Consider the following 16,186-nt stretch of genomic DNA (forward strand, 5'->3'; position numbering starts at 1 on the left):
ACAAACCCTTGCCTTCCTATTGCCGATGCAAAGCGAGGGAGGAATCCAGTCAGATTTATAGCACCGCTTCCATGCTATAAAAATAGCTAGATTGAGCATGCTAAAAATAAGCCAGATAAATATTTAAGGCCCACTGCTACTCAAAGGAAACCCAGTGCTGAAGGCACTCAGCAGGAACAGCATGGACAGGATGGGTGAGCTTCCACCAAAGGCACTGCTGGAGCTGGAACTGGGACACGGTCACCTTCCCACAGCCGTTCCCATCGGTCCTCAGGATCCTAGGAGGTCGCTGCTGCCCAGGGCAGGGTATGAGCACAGCACCCCAGCAGGACAGGACCACCCCATTTCACCACATGCATCAAACGAAGCCTCCATCACCCTAAAAGCACCAACGCTTCTCTTTGTGGATCATTTTTCTCACCGAAAAACAACTCGGTATTTTGCCCATGAAATACTTCAAACTAATGCGCTCCTGAAAAAACAGCTGGAGATGAACAAAATAGTCTCAAATGGCTCTTCTGTCTAATTTTAACTCTAAGAGACCATTTACATCAAATAGAAAGACAACATAATGTACCTGATAATAAATTGCATTGTTTGTGAGGGTACTTATGGAACAGGAATTATTTGCGTTGCCGGGATAAACATTCAACAGAACCCACCAAATCATGTGAAACTATTTAAGAGGGAACACGGCGGTTCTTCATCCTCAGGAACAGAAGGCAAAAGAAAAGCTCTTCACCACGGAAAGGCACTGCGTTGTTCTGACCGCACAAGAGCTGCCCGTTTTGCTATTTTTCCCTTCTTTTCCAGGAAACCAAACATTCAGCACCCGGATCGCAGAGCTCCGGCAGTCGCTCCCGCTTCCTTTGACGCTCGCCTCCCACGAACGACACAACCCAGCGCCCACACGGCAGCTCCGAGGGACGGCGCGGCACGGCCCTCCGCACCCTGCACGCAGCCTCACCGGCCGCGGGCAGGGGGGGAACGCCCGCATCCCTGCCAACGCAGCTACCCTCTGCTGACGGCAGGAGGAAGGAAAACACACACACACACACACACACACACACACACAATGAAAGGAAGCGTCCTGAGTCACAGCTGAGATGGCGGTGGCGCTCCTGGGCGCTGAGCTTTAGTTAGAGGAGCCGCAGGGCGGGCGGTGAGCATCAGCTGGCGGGGTGCAGCGCCCAGCGCACAGGGGCTGCCGTGCTCGCAGCGCAGGGCGAGCTGGTGAGGCTCTGCTGGCACGGACGGCCTCCTGGCTGCCGCTGCAATGTGGCTGTGCCAGGATGCGGAGGCACGGAAAGGGCTCGGCGCTGCACCCGGCAGTTCGCCCTGCTTATGGGAGCGCTACGAAGGAGCAGCACCGCCTCGCAAGGGCCCGAGGCTCGTGCCCCAGCTGGGAAGCAAACGAAACGCAGCGCAGTTAAGCGCTCGAGAGTAAAAAGCCCTTTATTAAGGCGTCCGTGCAGCGGGTGCTGCTCCCCGCGGAGCTCCGGCCGTGCCCTGCCAACCTCCGCCTCCCCCAGCGCGCAGCAACCGGGGCGAAGCGGTTCAAGACGGCTCGGCACAAAGCCGGCCCCGCGCCCTGCCCGCCCGCCTGCCCTCGCCGCCGCCCCCGCCGGGCCCGGCCCGCCCTCGCCGCCCTGCCGCCGGGCCGTTAGAGGCGGAGCCGGAGCCACCGCATGGGCCCCCGGCGGCCGCCTTGGGCCCGGCCGGGGCCGGGGCTGGGGCTGCTCATGCTCCTGCTGGCGCTGGCCGGGGCGGTGCCGGCCGCAGGTACGGGCCTTCCCTCGCCGCCGGGGGGGTCGGGCGGGGCCGGGGGGTGAGGTTGCGGCCGGGGCCGCCTCCGGGAAACGGCGCCCGGAATGGTTTCCCTCGTGGCGCGCCTCCCCGACGGGCCGCACGAGCGAGGCGGGCCGTCCGCCGCTGCGGCTCCGCGTCCCCGGGCCGGGCCTGCCGAGCCGTGCCGAGCCGTGCCGTGCCGGGCGGGGCTGAGCGCCCCTCGGGGTGCGGCGTGGGGGCTGCGGGCGGGGAACGGCGCTGCGGCTCGGGCTGCCGGGGAGCTTGGTGCGGGGCGGCTGAACGCACAGCTGCTCTGTAGCTGCGGGAGTCCGAATCGCAGCGGTGTAGGGGCGGGAGGAGCTCGGGATCACCCCGTCCATCCCCGCGCACGAGTGGGCGTCCTGAATATGTCCGGAGAGGGGATCCTACAGCCTCTGGGCAGCCAGTTGCCGAGCTCTGGCACTAACAAAGATTTCCCTTCGTGTTTGTATGGACGTTCCGATCTGCTCCCGTTAGCCCTTGTTCTACTGCTGCACGCCGCCAAAAAGGGCCCAGCCCTACCACCTGACTTCTGCACCTTAGATAGTTAGGAGCTCTGTCAGAGCCACCCCCAGCCTTCTCTAATCCAGGCTGAACAGCCCCAGGTCTTCCAGCCTTTCCTCGTATGGGAGGTGCTCCAGGCTCCTATTCACCTCTGTGACCCTCAGCTGGACTCTCTAGGAGATCCCTGCCTTTTTTGACCTCCATGTGGCCTCACCAAGGCAGAGTAGAGGGGGAGACACCCTCCCTGACTTGCTGGCCCCAGAACTGTGATTCAGGTCTGCAGGAGCCACATATAACTGCCAGAGTTGTTTCACCTCTCACATGGAAGTTCCCAGGCCTTACCCAGCCTCCTTTCAGCCCTGCACATCTCAGTCGGTGCCTGACGAGAGCAGCACTCAGCCCATCTGAAGCACTGCACTTCCTGCTGTGGGATTTGGGATGACAAGCAGTTGCTCAAAACTTCACAATAAAAAATGCCCACGCTGAAAGCTGCAACCAATATACTTCAGCAGGACCGTCTGTAGACGCGTTCTAATTCTGGGATGGCTTAATAAACTTAGATAAGAACATGCACGCAAAGTATTTTTAATTGGTTTAATTAAATTGTTAAGAAAACAGTTTAAGCTGGGTTTAGGTCTGTACAGAGCTGGGGCAGGCCTGTACCTGCCAGCAGTATTCTCCTGTCCAGACCGAGTTTGCACTGGTGGTTTGCTCTGGCCAAGTGCTTACTTGGCGGTTCAGAGACTAGGAGACTGTTTCAGCAGTTACTGCTGAGCTTGGCTTGGACCTACGTTTTCTATTCAGAGAGCCAGATGACTCCCTCTGTTCTCATCTGCATTCATCTCACTTATTCTGCTCTTTAATTACGTTCCCGGAGCGCTGCGGTAAGGCGCTGCAGGGCAGATGTTGGTGCACAGACAGGATCTCATGCCATTCTGGAAAGCCTGCTCCATGCATGGGTCAGGGGCCTTTCTTCTAGAAGGCACAGGGAATCACTTATGCATCAGGAGAGCTGCACTGTCCCTGTCTCCAGACCCCTGCGAGCTGTCAGCACAGTTGCCATACTGATATGTGGCTGGACCACGTCAGGAGAACGCAGCTGAAGGTAGAAATGACAAAAGTGACATGCTTTACCATGAGAACCGTGTTGGAGGGGAACGAGTGCTCTGCCTGCAGTGAGCACAGTGCCACGTGCTGGGTGACTGCCATACGTGAGCCTGTTTACCTGCTTGTGCTCCCACAGTTACATTCAGCACTGGTAAAGCATCAATGACAGTGGGGCTACGCCCACACCAGCAGGGAATTTGGCCCAGAGGCCTGTTCCTGTGCCACGAAAACATGGGTAGAGATGCCAAGCTTTCACTGATTCCATTTGTAAAAAACCTCACCATGCATTATTTTTTTTTCCCCAAGGTGTTGCAGTTTAGTTAGAGCCTAAATTACTTGATTAGACGTGTCATTTGAATTCTTGTCTAAATCATGCTGAACATGCTACCCTGCAGTCTAATCTTTATGTTCTATTATCTGTAAATTGCTTGTGATTTTTTTTTTTTAAAAAAAAAGGAAGAATGTTGCATATTTATATTTTGTACACATTTAAAGTGAACTTTCCCTCATCAGGTGGAAGCTGTAGCCTTCTGGAAGAGGGGAATGCCATCCAGAAACTGCATGAAGACTGCTTTTGTTACGAGCAAAACAGAATCATGCACTTACAGTACATTTGGTCAACTTTGCAGGTAAGAGCTCCTTTTGGGGATCATCCACATGTGCCATACGCAGCCCCTGGCCTTTTCCCAGCTGCCCAGTTATCAAGATCAAAGCAGCACCTCAGAGTGCAGTGAGTAGTTTGAATGGTGGTGTATCAGAAAGAGCACCGGAGAAGTACAGCACTGTGATCCTTCACCCCAGACGCACTGAGGTTTGCTGTCCCCTCATTAGGAGGATGTCAGCCAGGCTTACAGTGTCACAGGAGGTTGCAAAACAAACATCAGCTCCCTTATTTTGATGCACATCTTTCATACTAATAGACCATCTTTAACCTCAACAAGTATTTTACACCTCCAAACACCTTTATACAACTTGTAAATTTGAGGATAAAATACACTGCTGTGAATCATGTATTGTAGCATCCCTCTTCTGTCCATAACATGAAAATGGCATTATTATCTACAAGAAAAGTAAATTCAACTGCTTACGGCTCTAGAGGGGAATGAGGAAGGAACATCCACAGCATAAGAACAAAAGGCGTGTCAGGTTGTTATTCTGAAAGTTAGACAAATGCTATTCTGGCTGTTTTTTCATTTGGCTCAGAGGATCATCTTAAAAGAAACATGCTTAGTAATAGCAGAACAATATAGAAATCTCAGGCAATAACAGGTTAAGGAAGTAGTGGAGTACGCTTGGTTCTGTTTTTCCTGGGCAGCTGTCACTGGACAAAGGAATGAAGCAGTTTTGCTGTGTCTGCTAGAGAAGCTGGGTCTCAGACATGGAGGTGGATCATCCCTCGGTCTGTTCCTTACCCCTCTGTACCTCATATACACATTGCATTGTTATCTACAAGAAAAGCAAGTACAGGTTGTTAGGTTAAAGAGGAGAATGTGAAAGAGAATAAACGTTTACAAAAGAAACCGTGGTCTGTCAGACATTGAGTTTTGGTGGAACTGTGTGCATGGGCAAGTGTTGTGGCTGAACCAAAGGCCCAGAGCTGCGGATGGGGGCAGGGCTTTGGATAGAACTATGCTGGCATGGAGTTCTCTGAGTCACACTGTAAGGCCCGAACAATATTTGCATAATACTAATATCCAGTATTAAACAACTAAAAATTGTAGGGATGTTACTTTCTGTGCTGATCTTTGTTAGTATATGCACGGTGTACATGCTGTGCATCTCACAAAACAAATCCCACAGTGATTCTGAGCTACAACTCTGCCTTATTGTTTGACTTAGGTAAAAATAAACAGCACAAAAACATTCAGGTTCGTGCCTACTCCAGAAAAAAGCAACTGTCAGAATTCAGAAACTGTGTTCGAGTTTGCTGCCTGTGCTGTTCAAATATTCTGGCGACCAGAGACATCTACAGAAACCTTCTTAAAAGTAAAGCAATATGGAGAGGACTTCTGCTTCAGAATACAGCCCTTGAAGGAAGAACTGTACACTGTGAGCATAACACGAGAAAGTAAGTGAAACAGCTTCCTGTTTACATCACAGATAGATTGGTATTGCCAGCAGTACTGCCTGTACCATCTCTTCTGTAAGAGGCCTGAAACTTGTCTGCTGATATTTAATGTAATCGGTGTTTCAGAATGAGTTAGTCTAAAGCCCCTTTCTGTTTGTTTTCTTTTTCCCCTTTTTAGTGCTAGATGGAAAGCTCTTGTTTTTGTTTGTAGCTGGAATTTTTCTGTTCCATTTTGCAAACAGTCTGAGCAGGTGAGTACTGGCTGCTGCCCTTTCATGTTTCTTTCCCAGAGTCTGTGCAGCTTTGGTCTGTTGTCTGAGCTGAAGGCACAGTTCTCTGGGAAAGTGAAATAAGGAAATGAATGTGTATTTAAACATATATTAAATATATGAATATATATTACAGATATTTGTACCATTTGTGTGGGGACAGACTGACATACCTGGGGGCTTTTGCCATAGAACTGCATTGGGGTTCCATGTCTTGTGACGTCCTGCACTGGGTGACACCAAGCCTGTCCTCAGAGAGCAAAAGGATTCAGGAAAATCCTCTCCCTTTTGCAGGCCATTGAGGTTAGCAGCAGCTGAGGGATGCTGCATGGCTTATAAATGATGTCTTGCTGCAGACAAAACACTTGGGTGAGGTCATCTGGGGCCTGGCCTGCCTCTGCCTTTGTGCCAGCCTCTCCTCACCATTCTTCTGATGCACCCTTGCGTAGCTCATAAGGGAGGATTCTTACTGGCATAGCAAAACACTTGAACCATGACTTCAAAGCAAAATGAATCACAGATTAATTGGCAAGAGACACCTTTGAAACAAGCAGAGCAGCAACAGTTTTCAGACTTAACCAAATCATATTTTTAAGTCAGATTTTTATCGATACGTCAACTTAGAAAAACTTGCTTTTTTCCCCACTTTTAAATGTATTAGCCCATTCTTGCAGCACTGAAGCATACAGAACCACGGTGTTCATAAGAAAATGATGTGTCAAAAGTCTATCATAGAATCCTCAGAATTGAAAGGGACTCTTAAAGGCCATCTAGTCCAACACCCCTGCAATGGACAGGCCTGACCTTGAATGTCTCCGTGGATGGGGCATCTCTTACCTCTCTGGGCAGTCTGTTCCAGTAAACAGTCTGGTAACAATTTCAGTGGGTTTTTTCCTTTTTTTTTTTTTTTTAACATGAATTTAAAATCTAAATCAAGCCTATTACCTGTATAACTCACTCATAGTTGTGTTCTTACTGAAGATCGCTGCTGTCTTTACAAACGTTGGCATTTTTAACCACTCACTACTTAGAAAATACTTCTTACAACATTCTCTCTTGTTTTCTTCCAGGAGCACCAACTTCTTTTACCTGTCTGGAATAATACTGGGCATTCTTTCTCTGTTAGTTTTTGTCCTGCTGGCACTTAAAAGATTTATTCCGAGGGTAAATCTACATTTGTAAAACAAAGTAATAATTATTATCATTGTAATAATAGAGGAAGTGAGGAGTCCAAGATTCTGGCCTTGCTCTGTCTGGGGAACTCCACCGAAATGGGTGTGGGAGTCAAGTAAATATAATTAGGTCAGAATCAAGTTCTAATTAGCTTGCTGCCGAGTTGAAGGAGAGTGTTGGTGTAAGTTTATTGGACTGGAGCTAAGCTTGCTTTTGAGTATATGAATCAGTCTAATTCAAAATGTAATTTTAGTGGCAGTTGGGACAGATTTTCTTCCATTCAGCGGGGAATTAATTGTAAGGGGATGTGAACTTATCTTTCACCAAGTCTTTATCTCCATGCATTGTTACAGTATTGCTGAGTTATGTGAATTGAAAATACACTTCAGGAAGCTTAGGTCATGACACTGAGACACAGCAGACAAAAAGAGGTGCAGCTGCTCTGCTCAGACTTGATGCTGTGTGCTTGCAGCAGAGCACTGTGTAGCTCAAGTCTGACACAAAGCAGAACCCTGCAGGTCTGCCAGAACCACATTTGTTTTTGCCTGTGAATTCCTTTGCACACAATGGTCCTGAGTCTGACTGAAACTTCCAGATTTTTTTTCCTGTTTTTATTTTGTCAATTTCCAGCGCAGTACCTTCTGGATACTCTTGAGTGGCTGCTGGATGTCCTCTCTCTATCTTATCTACTGTTTCAAAGAGAATATGCAGTGGTTATGGTCTGAACACAGAATCTACTTGTTGGGTAAGAATATTAAACTGAAATCTGCAGTGCACTTTTGGATAATTCAGTGGTTAGATGAACACCTGCCCATTAAGATAAAAAAAAGTTACCGCAACTCATTTATGGATGACTTTTTTTCTCCCAAGCCAGAAATGTTCTAATATTCCAAAAGTTTCTAATTCACTCAGTAAGTATTTACTCACTAAATTTATATCATTAAATAAAGAGTTTGATCTAGTGGGCCAGGAGCAGCTGAAACAGCAGACTTTGCATTAATTTTTCATTGATTTGCCATAACGTGCTCTCCCTATGACAGCAAAAGGGCAGCTATGATGACTTCTATTTTGCTGAATATGGGAACTGGATGCACAAACTGCAAACTGGTTGGCAAATCTATTGCTCTGGCACCTACCTCAGCTTTCTTACATGGGAGAGAGCTCGTGTGCAGCTCTTCCAGCATTACCTAATGGCTGCACATAGATCACCCTGTGAGCCTTTAGAACACACAGCTCGTACAACATAACGCAGGTAACTACAAGCACAAAACCAGCACGCTGTGCTACGCAGCACAGCAAGCTTAGTCAACCAACTAGTAAAGTTGAGAAGGGTAGTTTCCATCTGTTTCTCCATGACGTTGTTTTGTCTTTCCACAGGGTATTTTGTGGCTGTTGGAACTATCAGCTTTGCCACTTGCTATCAGCACGGACCGCTTAGCAGTGAACTGAGTATAACCTTGTTCACATGGACGCTGCAATTAACAGCCTTTGTTTTCATCTACTGTGGTGTCACCATACCTCAAGTTGCATATGCAGTGATAGCAGTCATGCTCTGCTCCAAAGGCCTGGGTTATCCCCTTGGTGCTGCCTGGCACATAGGCAGGTGTGTATGTATTTATGAATGTCCCGTGTTCCTTTATGGCCAGGAAACATTACTTACTGTGCTAGTAATGGAAAAAAAAACCTTACACTTGGATAATTGGTAAATTTCTATTGCCTTTTTTTTTTTTAAGCTACAGCGGAAGAAGTCTAAGTCCCCAAGAAAAACATATAATTACTTTCTGTTTGGCAGTTACAAATACGAATTTTGTTTTATGGGGAATGGAGAAATGTGACTGCGCTCTTAAGTACAAATGTAGCACCTTCTAGTCTGCAGCATATGGCAACCAAAACATTTCTGTTTGGTCGACTGATCAGACTGCAGCAATAGTGCCTTGGTTTCACACGGTGGGAGAAAACCTGCAGGTACTGAATCTTACAGGATGGAAGTGCACGTTAAAAATGGACAGTCCTTCCTATGTTAGATAGCTTTCAGTATTAGCATACAATTCAGAGACTGAAAGCCTGTTTCCACCAAAACAGTGATTCTCATTAATTTTAGTTCTCCAGGGATATCATCATAGATATGTGTGTCTATCTTTAGTACGTGGAAACAGTCAGTTATCACTGTGGAGACATTCCCCCCTGTATTCCCTGTATGTGCTCCATTTATATTGTGGCATTTGAAGTTGGAACTGCTTTTGCGATGTAGATCTTAGTTTGCTAAGTACTTCTGTTAGCAATATGGGAACAACACGTTTGCTCATCCTTGAATTTAAAGCATGTTTTATCACAGATGTAACACTCAAATGAAGATTCTAAAAAGCCCTCACAATTTACAGCTGCTTGTTACCTCCAGTGATGACACTCTTTAGTGCAGACTGTTCCACAGCTGTCGACTTCTGCTGAACCTCTTAAGACCCACGAACAGGCAAAGCACAGGCAAAGCTTAGAACCAAGATAACTAAAAGAATAAGAAACAGTTTATCTTTTAGGCTCATGCCATGCTTAGTGTTTGAAGAACACACTGCTTTGCTCCTCTGCTCTTCTCAGATGTTGCTGCGTGGTCTGTGTTGAAGCATTATTTATTTTAGTTGGACTTTTTCATTTATCAAGAGCTGATTTTACCAGCAACTGAGAAGCAGTGTTTCAGCAGCAACACAATATCAATACTTTCCTGATGTAAGCAGGTTCCATTTGCTCTGAAATCACTAAGATTTGACTGGGAGTTCACGGAAGCCACAACAAACCTGTTTTACCATTAAACACTGTGGATAGTTCTCTGGGTACAATCCCTTCTCATTTTCAATGAATTGATGCTTCCATAGAGCATACCGAAATATGGCCCTACAAATCTTCCTTAGGAGAATAAGAAGGCTTTTTTTTTCCTCTCTTGAAACACTAAATGGTAGCACCAAGCAGCGAGGCCGTGATGCCTGATACACAGCTCAGAGCAAATATATCAAAATTGTTAAGAATCTTGCTTTAATTATTAAGATTAGCACTGATTCCACTAAGCCAGCAAGACCTTTACCATTTGACCTGACCAAGGGCTGCAGTTCATTCTTTCTTTGCGGGGAAATAAGGAGGAAAACTGAGTGCTGCTGGTTGGAGCAGGTATTTTTATACAGAGCTGAAGGTTTTATGGGCATCCAGCCCTTGCTTATCTTAACTCATGACAACATTTAAATGGAAAGCAGTCGACAGAAGGGAACAGAACATGGCACGCTTTCTAATTGATATCTAATTATATTATACATCACTACGCAGCAGCTAAAAAAACATCAGATTGTAAACATTTTGGCCTCACACTACTCAGTTTTGTAATTTGAAGCAAGATTTAAGCTATCTAGTAAACAACATGAACAACTTGTAACAGAGCATTGCTTATCTTTAAATTTAAATATGCACACTGGGTTTTGATTCAGCCCCTGTTTCTGCAGAGACTTATTTTGCATGCTGCACCTAAAAATGGCTGAGCAAGTAGACATCTCTTCTGAGATTTTAGTCTATGCATACACAATAAGGAAGCCTCATTCTGTGGAATGCTGGATGAGACCTAGAGTAAGCAGCCTTGCAAACACAAAGCTTCTTGTCCTAAGCGTTATTAACACAAGCTTGTAGCTTTTCTTCATAGGATAAATGTGATTCAAGCACATTCATAGCGAATAGTAGAGAAAATGGATGGGCTATAATTATGTGCCAAAAGACTTCAGAAATACTAACTGCTATTTCATTTCATTTTAGAAAAATGAAGAATCACTTTCAATCAAAAAAGTTAGTGGTCAGATGCCTTACTGAAGAAGAATATCGAGAACAAGGTGAAACAGAAACTGTCAGAGCTCTGGAGGAGCTGCGCTCCTTCTGCAAGAACCCTGACTTCTCATCATGGTTGGCAGTATCCAAACTCCAGTCGCCACATAGGTAAGAAAACATGGCTTTTCTAAGAGAGGAAACACTTGGTTAGACAGCAAACTCACATACTAATTCAGGCAAATTCAGGCACTATTCCAGGTGAGTTTATGTCTTACGTGCAGTAAAACATGGGGATAGTGTTATCTACCTGAGTAATGCTACTAAAGATTGCAGCCACATCTCTAAAGGATACCACTTGCTTGCTAATACCACTTGTGGTATTAGACCCTGTTTGTTCCTCTCTGACCATAAATTACTCGGGGAGCTTGCAGAGGGTCACAGCTAATTTGTGGTAGTGGCAGCTTTCTCCGAAAGGTACAGGCTTCCTACAGTGCCTAAAGCAAGTTCCCACATAGTGACCCAGGTCACCATCTAACCAGTGAGACTTGCCCTTTTCTTCAGCTTTTACAGCACTACGCTTTTACACTGAGCAAAATCAGGGCAGTCTGAAGATACATGCTCAAGCATTTGCTGCATTTAGCTCTTCGACTGCCAGTCTGCACAGCCAAGCAAACCTCTTACTTGAAGTATCAACCAATATTTAAGACTGCAAAATACCAGGGCCTGCACCCAAATAGGATGGCAGGGAGAAGAGCTACTCCAGATAGAGCTTCAGTGACAAACGTAAGACAAATACAGGTTGATGAAGGAAAGAGTCAGATCAATGTAGCCAGGAAATCTTGCAGAATATAAAATTAACCATAATCTCAGTACATTTCCTTCAAAATTAAAACCTGAAGATACTAGGAGCACAGTTTCACATCTCAAAGCCACAAAGACTTGGCTTCTAACACAGAACCAAACGTCACGACTTCAAAGTAGCCCCAGTCAGCTTGGAATTGGATCAATAAAAACTAATTTTAGAAACTTCATCTTTGGATGGGTACACAATCTCTCTGTCAGGTTTTAGAGATTAACCGTTGAACTGATGTTTGCTAAGATACTTGCCTTCTGTAACATGATTAAAAGATTCAAAAAGTGAAAATTCACTGCAGTACTGTTGACAAAACACATAGAGCAAGCAACTTAGATACACTCTTCTTATAGTCATTACTTAGTTAATATTCTTCTAAGTTGTTCCCTATAAGATTACAAAAATTAAAAGAACCAGAAGTCTGATTTTACATTTAATATCCCTTTAAACTTCCTATAGAAGCTAGTTTAGCACACGGCAAACCTATGAACAGATCCAGCCCCACCCTGTTCTCCATATAGACTTACAGCGCTTCCAAGAAGAACGAGGTGACACCATTCATCTTGCAGAAATGTTCAAGTCTAAAATGTAAATTATTGATCAGTTTACCAGAACTGCAGAATGTAGCTGCAGTTCCTTTTTCTTACATTTCTCTGATGCTGTCGACACTTACCCAGGTGTCAGAACTGCCGTCTGTTCCCCTGAGCTTGCCAGAAACCTCCAGCTCCATTCTGTATCTTCAGTATAGTTGTCCACTGAAAGTAAGATTTGCGGTGAACTGAAATGTAGGAAGTGATAAGTTGGTGCTTTGTTCAGCTAAACCTCCTGTTTGGAGTTTACCTGGAGCAGATGCAGTATTCCTAGTCTGCAACTCAGTTAACCAAAAGCAGGAATTGTTTCATGGCTTCAGTTCAGCTTGCCTGGAGCATGCGTGCAGCACCAGAAGTAAGGTGATAGCACAGGAATGTGGGAGTGCTAAGTTCTCACCGTTTTTCCCTTCATTAGCAGTGTCAACTTACCTGAAATTATTACAGCCTTTGTCCCCAGTACTCTACAGCTTTTAATTAAGAAATTAAAACACAATCTATTCAGTGATAGAGGCTCTTACTCTGGATTACCCCACAAGCAGTGAAGAAAAAATGAAGTCAGATCTTGCTTAGTCACAAGACTCTGCAGATGGCCTCCAGAAAGAACAAGAGTTACTTGTGTAGGAAGGACTGAAGACAGAAAGGAAGATGAGGCAGGGGAACAAATCTTCAGGGGTGTCACCATCCTTTTGTCATTATTCACTCTCTGTTTTACATGAAGCTGTAGCTCATGCTACATCTTCAGGGGTGACCTGCACTGTCTCTAGGCACGCCCTCACATCAGCCCTGCTTAATTAGCTGCTTCCCCCTGCATTTGCAGTATTTTTTTCATTTCCCAACTGATCATTTCTCCCTTTCAAACTTTGGCAGGTTTGCAGGTTTTGTTTTGGGATCTCCTCACGTCTCACCTGCAGAAACAAAGGCACACGATGAGGAATACGGCATTGGGAGCTCCTTCCTGGAAGAGCAGCTCTTTGAAACAAGGACAGAGTCTGACCAAGATGAGACAGCCAGCTACATCCACGAAGAAGATGATGAGAATGAAGGTGAAATACATGAACAAATTTCATTTCCATATGATACTGAGCTGCTCTGAGCTTTGGAAACTACCCTAAAAAAGGGAGAGAGGGGAAAACACATTCATCCTGCAAAGGAAGGCTGCAGACCAAGAACTCACTTCTGGTGATTTCTTGTAGGTGCCTGGGGACAAACGAGCATTTTTCAAAAACTGTTTCCTGCATCACTGATATTGCACAGTTAGAACAACAGAAAGAAACCACAGGGACTGCTCAAGCAAAGAGGATCTCACACTATCAGTACTTTAACTGGGAAGCATTGCTTATTCCCAAAGCAGGTACTGACAGCAGCCTGTCTCACCACAGTGCCTTCCTTTGCCAAGGATACTACCTCTAAACAACAGAGCATCTTGGCCCTGCTGATTGTCAAGTCCTCTGTGCTGAGTGCTAGAGGGAGAGGAAGCCATTACTAGTACTCTACTTTGATGAAGTACCCTAAATATTAGCAAATTTAATAATGTTCTTAGTTTGCTGATAAACAACTTCACTGCTCATCTGACTTTTTAGTGATAGAGATCTACAGATTTAACATAGCTGAGTGACATTTGTTTGCTCTTCTGGCTCAGCTTGCTGTCTGCTAGCTTCACTTTACCTCCCCCTTTTGTTCTAAGCTCCTCTTACTTTTTAAACTGCTGCCTCATTTTTCACCCATCTTATTTTAATTGTTCTGTTCGTGGACTCTGCACTGTGGTTATGCTGTACCTTTGTTTCCTCTTCTTCTCTGTTCCCCAGTTTTTTTTTCTCCATCTCTGACAACTGCAGGTGGTCCCCCTGGTTCATCCACTTGCAGAGATCATTCTCTTTATTTCTTCAGACTATCCCCCTGTCCTCATTTCACTGTTTTCCTTTACTGTCTCCAGACTGCAGAGAGCACAAGACTGTTAATTCTCTCATCATCTGCAGAACGTATCAGCGGTTGAAGGGCTGTCTTCATAATGTGCCCAGAGATGCCCAGCAGGAGCTCAGCAGTGTGAGTTCCCTATTGTCCATCTCTGGACAAGGGAGAAAACGTGCTGCCTCTCTAATAGTACTGCATTCTAAGAGCTCCTCTGCATGAAACATGACCCAGACTGTTTGAAAGCATCATTTAGATAGTCCTTAGTTAAGTTGCTTCAAGATTCATTGTAGAAAGAAGTCTTCCACTGTACAGTGAAGAGACACCTAACTCCTTTTTGTGGCACATATGCTTGTTCTGTAGCACATTTAAGGGAGAGAAACCCTGTCAAGCAAGTGCTTCAAACTATGTTCGCTTGAAAGTCCACCATATTTAAAAAAAAGAACAAGAGAACTCTGTTCAGAAAGACCACAAGCATTAAAAACCACCCTGAGAGGTTGCTGCTACCAAATACAGTTAAATGAGCAGCCACGCTCAGAAGTCAGGATTGCCCAAGTGGGCACTGTTTCTAGTAAGGAGTTATTTTCTGTAAGAAATAACTTTGTCTCTTTTTAATTGGCCGTATCTTTCATCCATGTAGTTTGAGGCCAAGCAGGAGAATCAGACTCATCCTAGCTTAAACCATAACTTCTTTGAAATTCCTTCCACTATTGTGGCAGAAATGATCCTCTTGTAAGTATATTATATGTGTACTTACTACACAGTAGTCAGAAACTACATTAAAATAACCTTTTACTTACATGATAACTAAGTGAAAAAGCCCAAACAAAATGGGCAGTGACATTTTTCAGACACTTTCCCTTTTGTTGAATTGTTAAAGGACAAGAGGTACACCTACTCCAAGGGGGTGGGTAGGAAGCTAACATTTTCTTATGGTTACAAAATTCAACATTTGGGTAAATACTATCCAAAGTGGAGCAGGAAACCACTGAGGCCATCCAAAGCAGAAGTGCAGCAGCATACCAGAAAGATGACTGCTTTAGTTCGCAGCTGATACTGACCTTAAAAATCCTCCCAAGTCTGTTCCAACATGGGAAGCATTTCACAAACAAAGCTTTCCAAAATCAACTGCTGTCCATCTAGCCCTTTGCCAGCAGTGAGTTTACTTGCTCAGCGGTGCTCTGATGTACAGAGATAACATAGATGAACAGAAACAGTACCAGCAAGTGTTATCCAGAGTTCAAATGGAAAATCTGGGAACAGAATCGTGATGTTAATCCACTGCTTTAACTATGATAGAAGCCTTCTGTTCTTAACAAAGGATGAGTTACATTTATCTCCTGCTTCACCATGTTAAAAAAGAAGTTAAAATGTTGTATTTATTTTGTATTCGTGGTGCACCATTCTCATCTACTGTTTTTTTACTTTCAACATTTTTAAATAAAAGTACTTTTCCAAGAGGTGGTTCTCTGCCCTTAAGCAGGCACTCTGTGAAAAGAACAGGACAAGGAGGAGCCAAGGGAAGGGGTGTGTGTACATCCTCAACTTTCCTCCACCACTGCAGATTTAAGAAACCCTAACTGCATGTTAGCTGTGGCCACTTCACAACAGCCCTCCTTCACGCCCATCTCCCTGGGGAGTCGTCTGCCCTTCCATTTCTCCATTCATGACAGATCAGAACCTCAAAGCAAAACTTAGTCCCTAAGATCTCTCCTTGTCACAGCTTTTGTATGCATACAAATGAAGCAGCTGACACAGTAAAAACTGAACTTTCCTTGTCTAAATAAAATAGATTCCAGGCAAAGGCACCACCATACAGAACAGATGTATTGCTGCAAATATATGTAGTTGACCAAAATAGAAATTGGAAGTGTTTCCATACAAGCTGGAGCCTCTATCTCCAAACTGCAGGGTGACCAGCATAACCCAGTTTTGACTTTCACTCTTCAAGTCTTGCCCACTTCCATATCATCCTATTTATGATGCACACCGATGTGCACCCCTTACATTCTCCTCACCCCACTGAAGGAAATTTATGCCTGCAATCTGACTTTATCACAGGAAAGACTGTAGTTCCCAGGTTCCAGGTTTG

The 16,186-nt window shown here is 45.1% G+C and overlaps 1 protein-coding gene across 1 annotated transcript; it reads left to right on the forward strand.

The window, feature by feature from the left end:
* Positions 1–1,650: 1,650 nt before the first annotated feature.
* NEMP2 (nuclear envelope integral membrane protein 2) lies at positions 1,651–15,554 on the forward strand. Its single transcript, XM_031604430.2, has 9 exons — positions 1,651–1,782; positions 3,952–4,067; positions 5,278–5,506; positions 5,685–5,757; positions 6,846–6,939; positions 7,579–7,693; positions 8,326–8,551; positions 10,735–10,911; positions 13,054–15,554. Exons 1-9 carry the CDS (start codon positions 1,689–1,691, stop codon positions 13,277–13,279), a joined length of 1,350 nt encoding a protein of 449 aa, XP_031460290.2. The 5' UTR covers positions 1,651–1,688; the 3' UTR covers positions 13,280–15,554.
* Positions 15,555–16,186: the final 632 nt, after the last annotated feature.

This window comes from Phasianus colchicus, chromosome 7, assembly GCF_987193195.1.
Source record: "Phasianus colchicus chromosome 7, bPhaCol1.hap1.1, whole genome shotgun sequence".
NCBI classification, from domain to species: Eukaryota; Metazoa; Chordata; class Aves; order Galliformes; family Phasianidae; genus Phasianus; species Phasianus colchicus.

Bases quoted from the DNA above. Each gene is read 5' to 3' on its own strand.
- NEMP2 (XM_031604430.2), top strand. From the start codon at position 1,689: ATGGGCCCCCGGCGGCCGCCTTGGGCCCGGCCGGGGCCGGGGCTGGGG. The intron at 5,507-5,684 runs GTAAGTGAAACA...TCCCCTTTTTAG, and splicing joins TGTGAGCATAACACGAGAAA to TGCTAGATGGAAAGCTCTTG. The intron at 8,552-10,734 runs GTGTGTATGTAT...ATTTCATTTTAG, and splicing joins GCTGCCTGGCACATAGGCAG to AAAAATGAAGAATCACTTTC.